This window comes from Anser cygnoides, chromosome 1 (genome assembly GCF_040182565.1).
Source record: "Anser cygnoides isolate HZ-2024a breed goose chromosome 1, Taihu_goose_T2T_genome, whole genome shotgun sequence".
Lineage (NCBI taxonomy): Eukaryota > Metazoa > Chordata > Aves > Anseriformes > Anatidae > Anser > Anser cygnoides.
In genome coordinates, this window is record NC_089873.1 from 102,263,983 (window position 1) to 102,274,253 (window position 10,271).

The following is a 10,271-nucleotide window of genomic DNA, read 5'->3' on the forward strand; positions in this document are numbered from 1 at the left end:
GTATTTTCATTGTTATCTTTATCTGCCACTGGATTTGGCATACCTAGCTTTCCTCTGTTCCGATGGTTTTCCTTCTTTGTAGCTGTGACTTTGCCCTTGAGGTTTAAAGCTGTGTCTGCTTATCTTGGCCGTTTGTACACAGTGCCTGGGCATGTGACCTGCTCAGCTGCCTCAGGGAGTAGCATATTTCTCAGAAATAATTGGATTTTGTTTCCTGAGCTGGAGTGGAGAGTGAACCCTCTCTCCAAAACTTCCTCCCAGGAACACTGGTGAGCTCTTCAGACCACACTTGTAAAGATCTTTCTGGGTGTAAGACACATCTAGCCTTTGTTAAACTGTTCTAATATTGCCATACTACAAAGATGATCAGCTCAGTGCACACTAGAGGTAATTCTAGAGCAAGATTCTCATTCAAGGCTAAACAGGAGCTTACCAGAAAAGACTTTTTAGCCACCATCCTTAGGATTTCTGGAGTTCTAAACAGCAGCATGCCAAGTATTATTGAGATGTTAAATGGAAGCACCTGGATGCTGCAGCTTTGTTCTTTATCTGTCCACATTTGAATAGTGCATTCTGAAAATGCATATGCAAGCCCTCTGCTTTGTAAGCATGAATTAGAGGGGCTTCAGCCTTGTGTTTCTTCCTCCCATTCTGGTACAGTGAACTATATTAAAAATGTCAGTTTAGATCCTTTTTTAATAGTAACTTTCACTGGAACCTGGACCTTGTTGTCCTTTGACACAGCAGATACTGCTTGTTCACTTGCCATATTAATGAAAATAGCCTTCTTTATGCCTTTTAACTGGCCAGGAAAGACAATTTCAAATATAGCTTCTGCTTGAGACAGTCTCAAACATGAAAAATATGAGCAACCAGCTTTTTTCTTTGGTTTTTAGTTGAAATAAGACCCTTCAAGAAGAGTCCTCACCTCACTGAGTGTTTTTACTACTAGCCAACAATAACTTCTGACACCTTCTAAACAAACAACTGTGTTCTTTAACAGTGAAGCCTTTGTGTTTCTGACAGGCACTAAATCAGCATCTCTGGGATACAGTGGTTGTTGTGAAGTGCTTGGTGTGGCAGGGCACTCTGTAACAGATTTGTAACAAAATAGCATAAGTCTCATGTATTGAAGGGGAGAAACACCAGCAGGAAAATGCCTTATCCCCATGTGCTGTAGTTCTACGTAGGATGTGTTCATCTTTGCACAGCCCTTTTCATATGAGCTAAGGGCAGTCTGTCTTTCCCAGGAATGAGCGTCAATATCGGGATCTATCCCACTGCCTTAATCTGCTTCCCATCTCAGAACGGGGCCTTCACAAGCTGCAGGACAACTTTGACTGCTTTGCAGACAAGCTACAGGACCCAGCTGTCTACAGTTGTTTCCAAGCGGTGCTGGTTCGATTCCGCCGAGCAGCCAGCAAACCTGAGACTAAAGTAAGGATGGTGGGAAGTGTCCACTTGAGGAAAACTGCTTTTTACACATAATGATTGGAAAGACATGCTGTTCTGTGTTAAACAGGCTCTTCCTTGGTCTCAGCAATTTATCAGAGATCATGATGGAAATTCTGGGGTAGGAAGTGGCCGTGCTGTGGATGTAATGGTTCTCTCTGTTTCTTCCCTACCCTGTTTCTGGTTTTTTTTTTTTTTTGTTTGTTTTGTTTTGTTTTGTTTTCCACTGTGTTACCTCTATACCAGGCTCTGGCTGAAGAGCTGGAGCAGAAGCTGTATGCCTGCCATAACCGAGGACTGGATTCAGCAGAGACATGCCAGGAAGGCAGTAGAACTCCAATGCCAGAGCCAGCCAAGAGAAGGCCAACAGCAGGTATCTTCCTATTGAGACTGCAGTCTTTCTCCCTTATCCTGAAGTATAGTAGAGACACCTAGGGACTTTTCCTCACCCTTACAGACAGAAGGTCTGCTACCTTCCCTATTTTTTTTTAATAGCAAGCTCACGCCGCCAGCCCCTGAGCACAGCTAACAGGGATGAGGATAAAGCTTTTGTCACCCCCCAGCCTCGCACTTTGCGGAACCGTAAGCCTGCCCAGAAGAGCCGTCCACGCAAAAAAACTATTATCACCTTCTCCAGTGATGAGGAGAACAGCTCTGAGGATGGTAAGTCACTGGACATGTATGTCTAAAGGTAAAAGTGGAGACCTGGAGAAAGACTATAGATATGGCACCTCAAGAACATCCCCCTGGAAGGGGCAGAGGGTGTGTAGGGATTCAGAGCACTGCATGGGCTGGTGGTAGATTTCTCTGTTCGAGGTAGGGGATGCTGGTTATTGACATGCTTTACTCTCTTAAGAGTTTTCAGCAGAATTAACAGAGGAAGAAACCCCCACCAGAACAACTCCCATCACCAGGTCTTCAGCCCGACGGCTACGCTGAGGCAACAATCCGCCACTATCTGTAAACTAAAAATAAAGTTCCTTTCATACAACAGTTGTCTTCTGTTGTCTGAACTACCCGATAAACTTGTAGTGCTTTAAACAAAGAGAAAAGGGAAGTTATGCACCAGGCTGAGAAGACCAAACCTGTCTTTAGATATCCCTACAAAGAAAGACAGTGATAAGCACGGCTCCTGTTTTGACTGTTTGCCCTGGCTTTGCTGGTGGAAATTGCCCTGATTTAAAAAAACAAACACAAAAAATGGGAGAAAGGGCAGCTATCCTAATGCCTGAATAAAAAAACACTCATTTCTTCCCCATCTTGTATGTGGTTTTAAGTACAACTTTCAGATTCTCTGAACACAGGACCACTACCGTTGCTGGGTTCAGGCCATTTTATGTTTGATTTCGCTCTGTAGAGCCCAGTATGGCTTTGAGGGGAACGCTACCTGCATCTTTTTCTTCTACAGATCTCAAAGAAGAGGTGAGGGATGGGGGGAAAAGGGAAGGAGGTGGGGGGAGAACACAGGCTCATTTAGACTGTCTAGAGTGCTTTAATAGAGAACATATAAGAATACAAATCAAAAAGTTTAAAAAATGTATATATGCAAAATTATGGTTATGTTTCAAATAAGACAAGCATTTCACCTCTTTCCTTCTGGAAATGCCATACTAGTGCTCAAGTCAGGCCTGGCACTCCTTAGACTATCATGTGAACAAGAAGTGCCTTAACTGAATGTTAATCATATAAACAGCCTTTAACCTCCTGTCTCACAGGCAAATTGGCATTTGTCCCAGGGCTATAGTACAAGTTATTTCCTCTTACCTGTCAGTTGCCTAGAAAGCAGATGCTTCTTAGGCTAGTGACTTGCTGGACAGAAATCAGAATGGTCTGCAGGTTCCTTCAGATCTTCCCCATCCTTTCTCTGAGGATCTCCCTCTTCCTATGGTCATTGTGGTATCCTCAGTTTACCAGCAAATAGAGCCTGTTGCTCAGTTCTCCTCTGGTCCGGCTGTGTAAATAGTGACAAAAGACTGCAATAGTTTATTTTGATCGCTATATAGAAGAAGCGTCAGAAAGTGCATAGTTTTGCAGTGGTCTGGGAATGGTTTTTATGCCAACACCTCAATGGATGTAAGCACATTAGCAGTTTGTAGAAACAAGGGACCCATGGGGTGTCATGTCAGCTTTATTAATGGAGATGGCTCATGTGGACTACGTCCCATGACTCACCAGGGGGATGTGTGCCCTTGCAGCTACTACCGTATAATATTGCCAAACATCAATCCAGCACACCTATAAGAACAGGACAATTGCATGAAATACAAAGATCAGAAAGTTACAGCAATACTGTCCTACTCCCCCCCATTAATATTCAGTGAAGGCTACAAGAAACAGAGGCAGCAGCTCTGCATTAAACAGTAAATACAAGTCGTGTACTGTACACAATGCTTCCACCAGCACCCACAGCGTACGTATGTCACTCACAAATGGGAACAAAAGAAAAAACAGTGTATATGATGGATTCCTACCTAAGCTCAAGGCATTACAAGTGTGCATAGTAAATCTTCTGTACCTATGAGAATGATATAATGTGTGACAATACTTCATTGAGGGAGATCCTAGTGTGAACGGAGGTAGCAATCTGGCCATAAATTTGTGTCTAAGTGTTGGCTTACCTTCAGGCTATGCGCTGCCCTTTTCCATTACAAGCAGATAAATTTCCTTCAAGAGAGCAACTCCCTAAGACAGTACAAAGGTTTGGCAGTCAGTGACTGGACTGGCACAGCGGATCCTTTGCTGCTTTGCAGTCTGTCCTTCCCTCTTCCATGGGCACAGCACTCCCTGTTCAAGTGAGAGTGGTATTTCATCAAAAGGGAGTTTCTGTTGGTCCCTTTCTGCAGGTTGTTCAGGTGGAGCATCCCCCTCTCCCCACCAGCCTCTCCTGGTACTGGAGGAATTAGCAATTCTGTATCGTGGACAAAAGAAGTCCTGTGGATGGAAGAGGTGCTTGAAAAGTCACACAGAGACTGCTACCTTAAGCAGCCATTTGCTGCCGTTTGCTCACAAGCAGCTCCGCTTGTGGTTGCCATGATGACCATGACTTGCTACTGAAGGAGACAGCCTGTACTGCGGGGGGGATTAGTCAGTACCAAGATCAGTGGAGTTTGCGTTCTCTGAGGGACTCCAGTGCATGGCTGCTCCAGACTCATACCCATTGCACTAAAGGAATGACACAAATATTGTCCTTACTGCTGGAGCCCGCAGCAACCATCAGCCCTTTGTATCACCGTGGGCCAACGGGTGTTCCCAGAGTACTTCACCCAGCTCCTAGTCCTCCCACTCTCTGTTTGCCCTGCTCCTTTCCTTTTGAGCGATTTTGTTTATAAAAGACTGATTGTGATTCAGCAGGAGACCTCATTTCTGGTGGTCTTGCAAGCTCTAGAATCAGTGTCCCAGCATCAGAGGGGGAAGGGTTTTTACAGAAGAAACTTGTTAGCACCAGAGAGGAAAGAAGGACAATAACCTATTTGAGACTGAGAAAACTGGGGCAATCAGGGACTTGTCGTCTGCCAGAGCCTTTTTACTTTACAGTCACTGCCAGGACATGACAGAGCAACTATTCAGTTACGCTGCAGTCCCAGCAAGGATCTGGGACACAAAGCAGCTGCAACTTCATTGCACCTGAGTCGAGGAGTACCTGCAATTTACCCAGGCTTCACGGGATTTGCAAATTTGCAAGGATTTGAAAAAAAATATTACATTTTCTCCAGTTTCCTAAGTTTCTTGCTTCATATGGGACAGTAGTGACTCCTTCCCTCCTGCCAGGCCCAGCTTTTGCTGGACCCAAGAAGGGGACCAGTCACTTGAGAGCGCAGAGCCTATCCATCCCTGCAGAGCTCAGTTTGCGTGCAGCTGGGCTGGAATTTGCAGCAATTGCAAACACATTTCTGGCATTCTTTTTACAGCATGGGAGCTACCACATTCAAGGGATGCCAGACCAAACCACCACCACATTTTGTATCAAAAACAAAACATCATTGCTTTTTTTCTTACCTTTCACTCAGGAAAACAGTTGACTCACAGAATTTGTGCATTCAAACTGAGATTTTTCTCTCTGTGGCCACCTTGCAAGCAGCATGAACACTCTGACAGACTGACTCTGCTGCTTCAAGATGGTAGAATGTGAACAGGTAGCACAGAATAACATTTTCAGAGACATCTTTCACGTGGGATGAACACATGTCCACTTCGCACGCTCCCTCCCCTTTTTCCCAGCCCTCTGAAACTTTCACACATTTTCCCACTGCAGAGCTCCAGCGCATAGAAGGGCTGGCTGTGCGTGTGCATCGTGCACTCCTCTTGTACACAGACACTCCATTTGAATGCCCATGTGAGCAGCACATCCTGTGACTCTCCAGCAGTCACCCGTGGTGTAAGAGTCTGGTACAAACGTAATGCCTGCAATTCACCCACAAAATGTCTCGGTGGGGCCCGTTAGCCAGAGGCATAGGTAGCCATTTCATTTGCAGGCTTGCTCTGGATAGCTGGCCCAGGTGAGGGGTGACACAAGACTGCTAGAGAGGATCAGCAGAGCACTGCCTGGAAGCCAACTACATCCATGGGTCAGTGGTGGAGTCAATATACTTGGATATGCCCACACACATTACCCTACCTGTGCAAAATCTCTCCTGCTTCTAGCTTCAGCGTTCCAGACTCAAGCCCCACGCTCACTTTTCACAGGGTTGATGCAAAATGGTTCGTAATACTCTCTGGCTCCTTGGGCAGAGAAGAAAGGGACCCACAAATCTGCATCTACAGGTGAAAAATGCTTGCAAAGAAGGGAGGGATGGAAGGAGAAAAGTAAGACACGGCAAATAACTGAACTGTGACTTTTGCTACCTCTGCAAAAGACTCATTTTCTTATTTTCCTCTTAAAAAAAAAAAAAGAAAAAAAAAGAAAAAAAAAGAAAGTAAATAACAGACAGCAGAACACTGCCTGTCAAGTTTTGTCCCAACTGCTTTGTGCAAGGATACTGAAGAACGGTATTGAAGGTATTAAACTCACCTAGCACAACTACTACTGTTCCTGTACTGGGGTACAGTCCTCCCTTTTTCTCCCTCAACAAACTTTCCTGATTAGTTTCTGTCTTCACACCCAGGCTGACTTCTGCACTCTGGTCTCCAAACAGTGACCTCATTGCCTTGTTCAGCTGGTGAGAAACTACAGTAAAATGGGAGAGGTAAATAAAGGGGGGGAACTAACGGCCAGAAGATTTAGGAGGTAAGAGTCTGCTCCTCGGCGTCCCACTTCCATTGTGTGCCCGAGCTTGAGAAAGTGCAAGTTCAGCCTCGATGAGCTCTTTTCTGTGCTGGTTCCTCTGGAAACTCAGCCCAGCCCTCCAGATGGTGTACGTTGAATAATGACTCAGGACAACCAGTGTGCATGTTGTGTGCCCACATGTATTTAGACCCATGCTCCTGTCACTGCCACAGATCCCACAGAGTTAGTGCTAGAATTAACACATCTACCGCAGCAAGGCTCTGTGTTCCCAGGCCAACTGGCTCATCAATATATAAATATTAAAAACTAGAGTCCGTGTTGTCGTGCAGTCGAATTCGTGACAATTCCTGTAGAGAGCAGTGTGACTGTCACCAGATGAGCTGTAGTTCATGCTCACGCTGGTTAAAGAAATAACATTAACAGCACTCTGCCTAAGAGGAGTGTGTTCAGTATCACTGTACAACGCAGCCTTCAATACCTTTCTTCAGGATGTGTCTTGAAGTCTCACCCTGTTTCTGACCCTAACAGACACCTCCAGGTCCTGGCCAGAAACAGCTCAACTCACATTTGTCATCCCAGACACTCAGTAAACACCTTTGTGTCTTTTTTCTTTAGAGGAAGGGGTCTTGCTGAGCTCACCCTGAAATATATCACCATGGACAAAAGGGCTGAAAGGTTAAGGAGCTCCGGGGGGTAGTTCAGCAGAGAGCTGGGGGCCAGGCGCCTGCCAGAACCAAAGCTATAAAGGCAAGGAGGGGACAGGGATCACAGATGCTGCAGATCCTGCCTCACCTCCCACAAGCCCTGGGATAAGAAGATGCTGGGGCTCCAGTCATGGCCTTGCTCGCTTTTCCTCCTCTCAGTTCTGCTCTCTGCCAGCGTTCAAGCTATGTCCTTACCAGGACAGAGGCTACAGGTAGGAGGGGCTGGGATGGAGCTGAGGGAGGTTTCAGGAGTAGCAGGGGCAATTTGGGGAGGTCGTGTTTGAACCTGGGATGAGTGGTGAACCCAAATTCCAGCTGCCAGAGGGTGCTGTCTATTCTCACTGCTCTTTCCCCTTCAGTCTAATAACCTCAGCTCTAGGATGACTGTATCTTTATAACGCAGTTCCTTGGGGAGCACTAGCATTTCAAGGCAGAAAACAGACAAAAGTGTTTTAGTGCTCTTTGGTCTGGGGCAGGCTGACTGGGGGACTCCACACTGCCTGCAGAGGCTTTTAGCTGTAAAGAGACTAGTCCTATCTAACTCAGCCCTGTGCCAGCAGCCAGCAGAAATCACAGCCACGTCCCTTGCATTAAGTGACAAGCAGGCATGCAGAGGGATCTGTGAGAAATACTGTACATAGTGGTTATCTATTATGCTCAGTGGCCTGGTTCTGACATTTCAGAAGGAAGGTGCACCATGTTATGTTGGGATTTTCACTCCTAAGCTCAGTCATACCCCACAGTAGGCCCTCTTTTAGTCCAAGAGTCAAGATGCTAGCTAGGGGCTTCTTCATTCTGGTAAATCTTTTACTCTCACCAATTGCAGAAACAATATTTAGGGCTTTTGAATTTACCCAGCTTCTTTTTTTTCCAACCCCTAACCTGTGCTCTGACACTTTGTGTTCACATCATTCACCCTGTCCAATAAGGAAAACTGCAGGGAAGTAGTTAGGATATGAACTAAAAACACAAGACCGATTCTGCTATGACTCACCATGGAGACGCTTTCACTCCTCGCTGAAGATGTCTGTGTCCGCTTCAATTAACTCACTGCTGAACAGAATGGAGATAAATTGCAGAAAGGCATCTCCAGCCTTAGGTCAGCAAGCATCCACAAGAGGAATAGATGTGGAACAGCTACCGCAGGCTGACCCCATGGGCAGTAATGCTGTGCCTCCTCAGGCCCAGCGTACCTCCTGACTCGTCTCCCTACAGCCGGAGGCTGCTGGCAGTGACAGAGGCATATAATTGAATTAGCACATGCCCACCTGCACCGAAAACCTAGAGAATTTCCTAGTAGATGAGAAGTCTGCCTTCCTCATGCCTTCTTCCACGACACTGCCATGCCTGCCTCTCCCTTATTTTAGAACCAAGTATTTGGGTTAGGTCCTGCTTCCCCAGCAGCCCTCTGGAAAATGCCACGAAGCAGTCTGAGCGCACAGCTCAGCATCAGCAAAAGGACCAAGGCCTGAAGCCTTGATTATCTTCAAGTGCAGAGGGGGGATCCTATTAACAACAGCAGGGCAAGGGGTGCACGGAGAGGCACACCCACACCAGCTTCCTACCTGCTCTTACGGACAGCAAAATCATTTCAGACTGCAGGAGCTGCAGTTCTAGCCCTTCTCTTGGTGACCTTGGTCTGGATGCAATGTCACAGACGCAGTGCTTCGTGCACAGACACTATTTTATGTCCTGCCTGAGTCCGGGGGAAGGTGTGGGGCTGTGGGACAGTGGGTTTGGGGTGCAAGGCTTATCACCAGGATAGATAAATGAGAAACGGGAGCACAGGCACCTTCACTGTTACCACATCTCCTCCCTGTTTATCCACCTTCCCAGATGCTCCTTTCCCAGCTGCTGCCCCTGGACTCTGAATCCACGCAGGCCGAAGAAGAGAACACAAAAGAGGAGGGGTCCAGCTCGGGACCTCAGCTGCTCTCCCCCACCCTCCCGTTCCTCCCTTCTGGGGCCAGAGCTGCCCGTGCCCCGCTCTGGCGCAAGACGCTCACCAGTCGCAAGTGGGCACTCCCTGGAGACTGGGCCTGGAAGGCCGTGCCCAGGGGCTGCTTTGGGCTGAAACTGGATCGGATCGGGACCTTCAGTGGTTTGGGGTGTTAGGCCTGGAGAGACCTGGAGGTGAGCGGGCCGGCAGCGAGGGGTCAGCAAATGTAAGGGGAGACCTCAGGGCATGAATTGTGGGGAGTGTCTGGAGTGGGGGGCGGGGGGGGTCCGGCCCCAGGATGGGTTGTGGGGCAGAAAGAGCTGAGTGCTGGTGGGGTAAACACAACGAGCGTGGACATGGCAGCGCTGACTTTCATGTTGCCTGAGCCGTGTGGGGGACGTAGGGCCCAGCCAGTGTCTGGCTGCTGGGCCGCTCACCGGCCATGCCTGTCCGCAGGTGGAGAAGGAGCCTGCGGAGGACCAGCTCGGGACCAGACGGGAAGGAGCACGGCCAGCCAGCGGCTGCAGCCCTGAAGCTCGGGCGAGGAGCGCGGAGGAGACGCGTGGCGCTCCTGCTGCCCCTCAGCCCGCTCCTCGTGCGTGAGGACTCGCTCGCTAATTAAACAGAGCTAATTAACTGCCGTGTCCGAGCTCACAGCACCGCCCCCGCGAGCGGCGCCTCGCTCAGACCCAGGGGCTGCGCGGGGGGGGGGGGGGGGGGGGGCAGGACCCCCCACGGCCCCTCACCGCACCTCCTCTCCCACCCCGGGCCGCCACCGCCCGCCGGGAGGTGGCGGCAGAGCCCGCGGCACGGCTCCGGCCCCGGCACCGGCCCCGGCTCCGGCGGCGGCGCGGCCCCCACGCGCGGGGCCATTTTGGGTGCTCGCCGCCATTCCGGGTGGGCCGGGCGGCACGCAGCGGGCCGGGGCCGGCGCTGCGGGGCCGCTGCCAGG

At 48.8% G+C, this 10,271-nt stretch overlaps 2 protein-coding genes and 1 long non-coding RNA gene across 6 annotated transcripts in view; 2 read left to right on the forward strand and 1 right to left on the reverse strand.

Annotated features, from left to right (window-relative positions):
- The window catches only part of NCAPD2 (non-SMC condensin I complex subunit D2), a 22,130-nt gene extending 19,687 nt beyond the window's left edge, over positions 1–2,443 (forward strand). The window contains exons 28-31 of the mRNA XM_048051561.2: positions 1,251–1,437; positions 1,699–1,825; positions 1,948–2,115; positions 2,309–2,443. Of these exons, the coding sequence (XP_047907518.2) occupies positions 1,251–1,437; positions 1,699–1,825; positions 1,948–2,115; positions 2,309–2,391 (565 nt within the window). The 3' untranslated portion in view covers positions 2,392–2,443. The remainder of the gene's footprint in view (positions 1–1,250; positions 1,438–1,698; positions 1,826–1,947; positions 2,116–2,308) is intronic.
- Positions 1–9,220, reverse strand: part of LOC106047847 (uncharacterized) — a 12,758-nt gene extending 3,538 nt beyond the window's left edge. For 2 of the 4 annotated variants that reach the window (XR_007159274.2, XR_007159272.2), the window contains exons 1-5: positions 8,375–9,030; positions 6,068–6,223; positions 4,071–4,236; positions 3,625–3,687; positions 3,217–3,403 (exon numbers count right to left, since the gene is read on the reverse strand). This is a non-coding gene — a long non-coding RNA (uncharacterized lncRNA). Of the gene's footprint in view, positions 1–3,216; positions 3,404–3,624; positions 3,688–4,070; positions 4,237–5,448; positions 6,224–8,374 lie in introns of all 4 variants that reach the window. The other 2 variants (XR_007159276.2, XR_007159273.2) reach the window with 2 other exon arrangements.
- LOC125180588 (C-type natriuretic peptide 2-like) lies at positions 6,230–10,002 on the forward strand. The gene is made up of 3 exons (XM_048051563.2): positions 6,230–7,592; positions 9,217–9,513; positions 9,776–10,002. The coding sequence occupies exons 1-2, from the start codon at positions 7,494–7,496 to the stop codon at positions 9,493–9,495; spliced, it is 378 nt and encodes a 125-aa protein (XP_047907520.1). The 5' UTR covers positions 6,230–7,493; the 3' UTR covers positions 9,496–9,513; positions 9,776–10,002.
- The last annotated feature ends 269 nt before the right edge of the window (positions 10,003–10,271 follow it).

Excerpts from the sequence above, each read along its gene's own strand:
- LOC125180588 (XM_048051563.2), top strand. The coding sequence starts at position 7,494 with ATGCTGGGGCTCCAGTCATGGCCTTGCTCGCTTTTCCTCCTCTCAGTT. Across the intron at positions 7,593-9,216 it reads TACCAGGACAGAGGCTACAG|ATGCTCCTTTCCCAGCTGCT; the intron begins GTAGGAGGGGCT and ends CCACCTTCCCAG.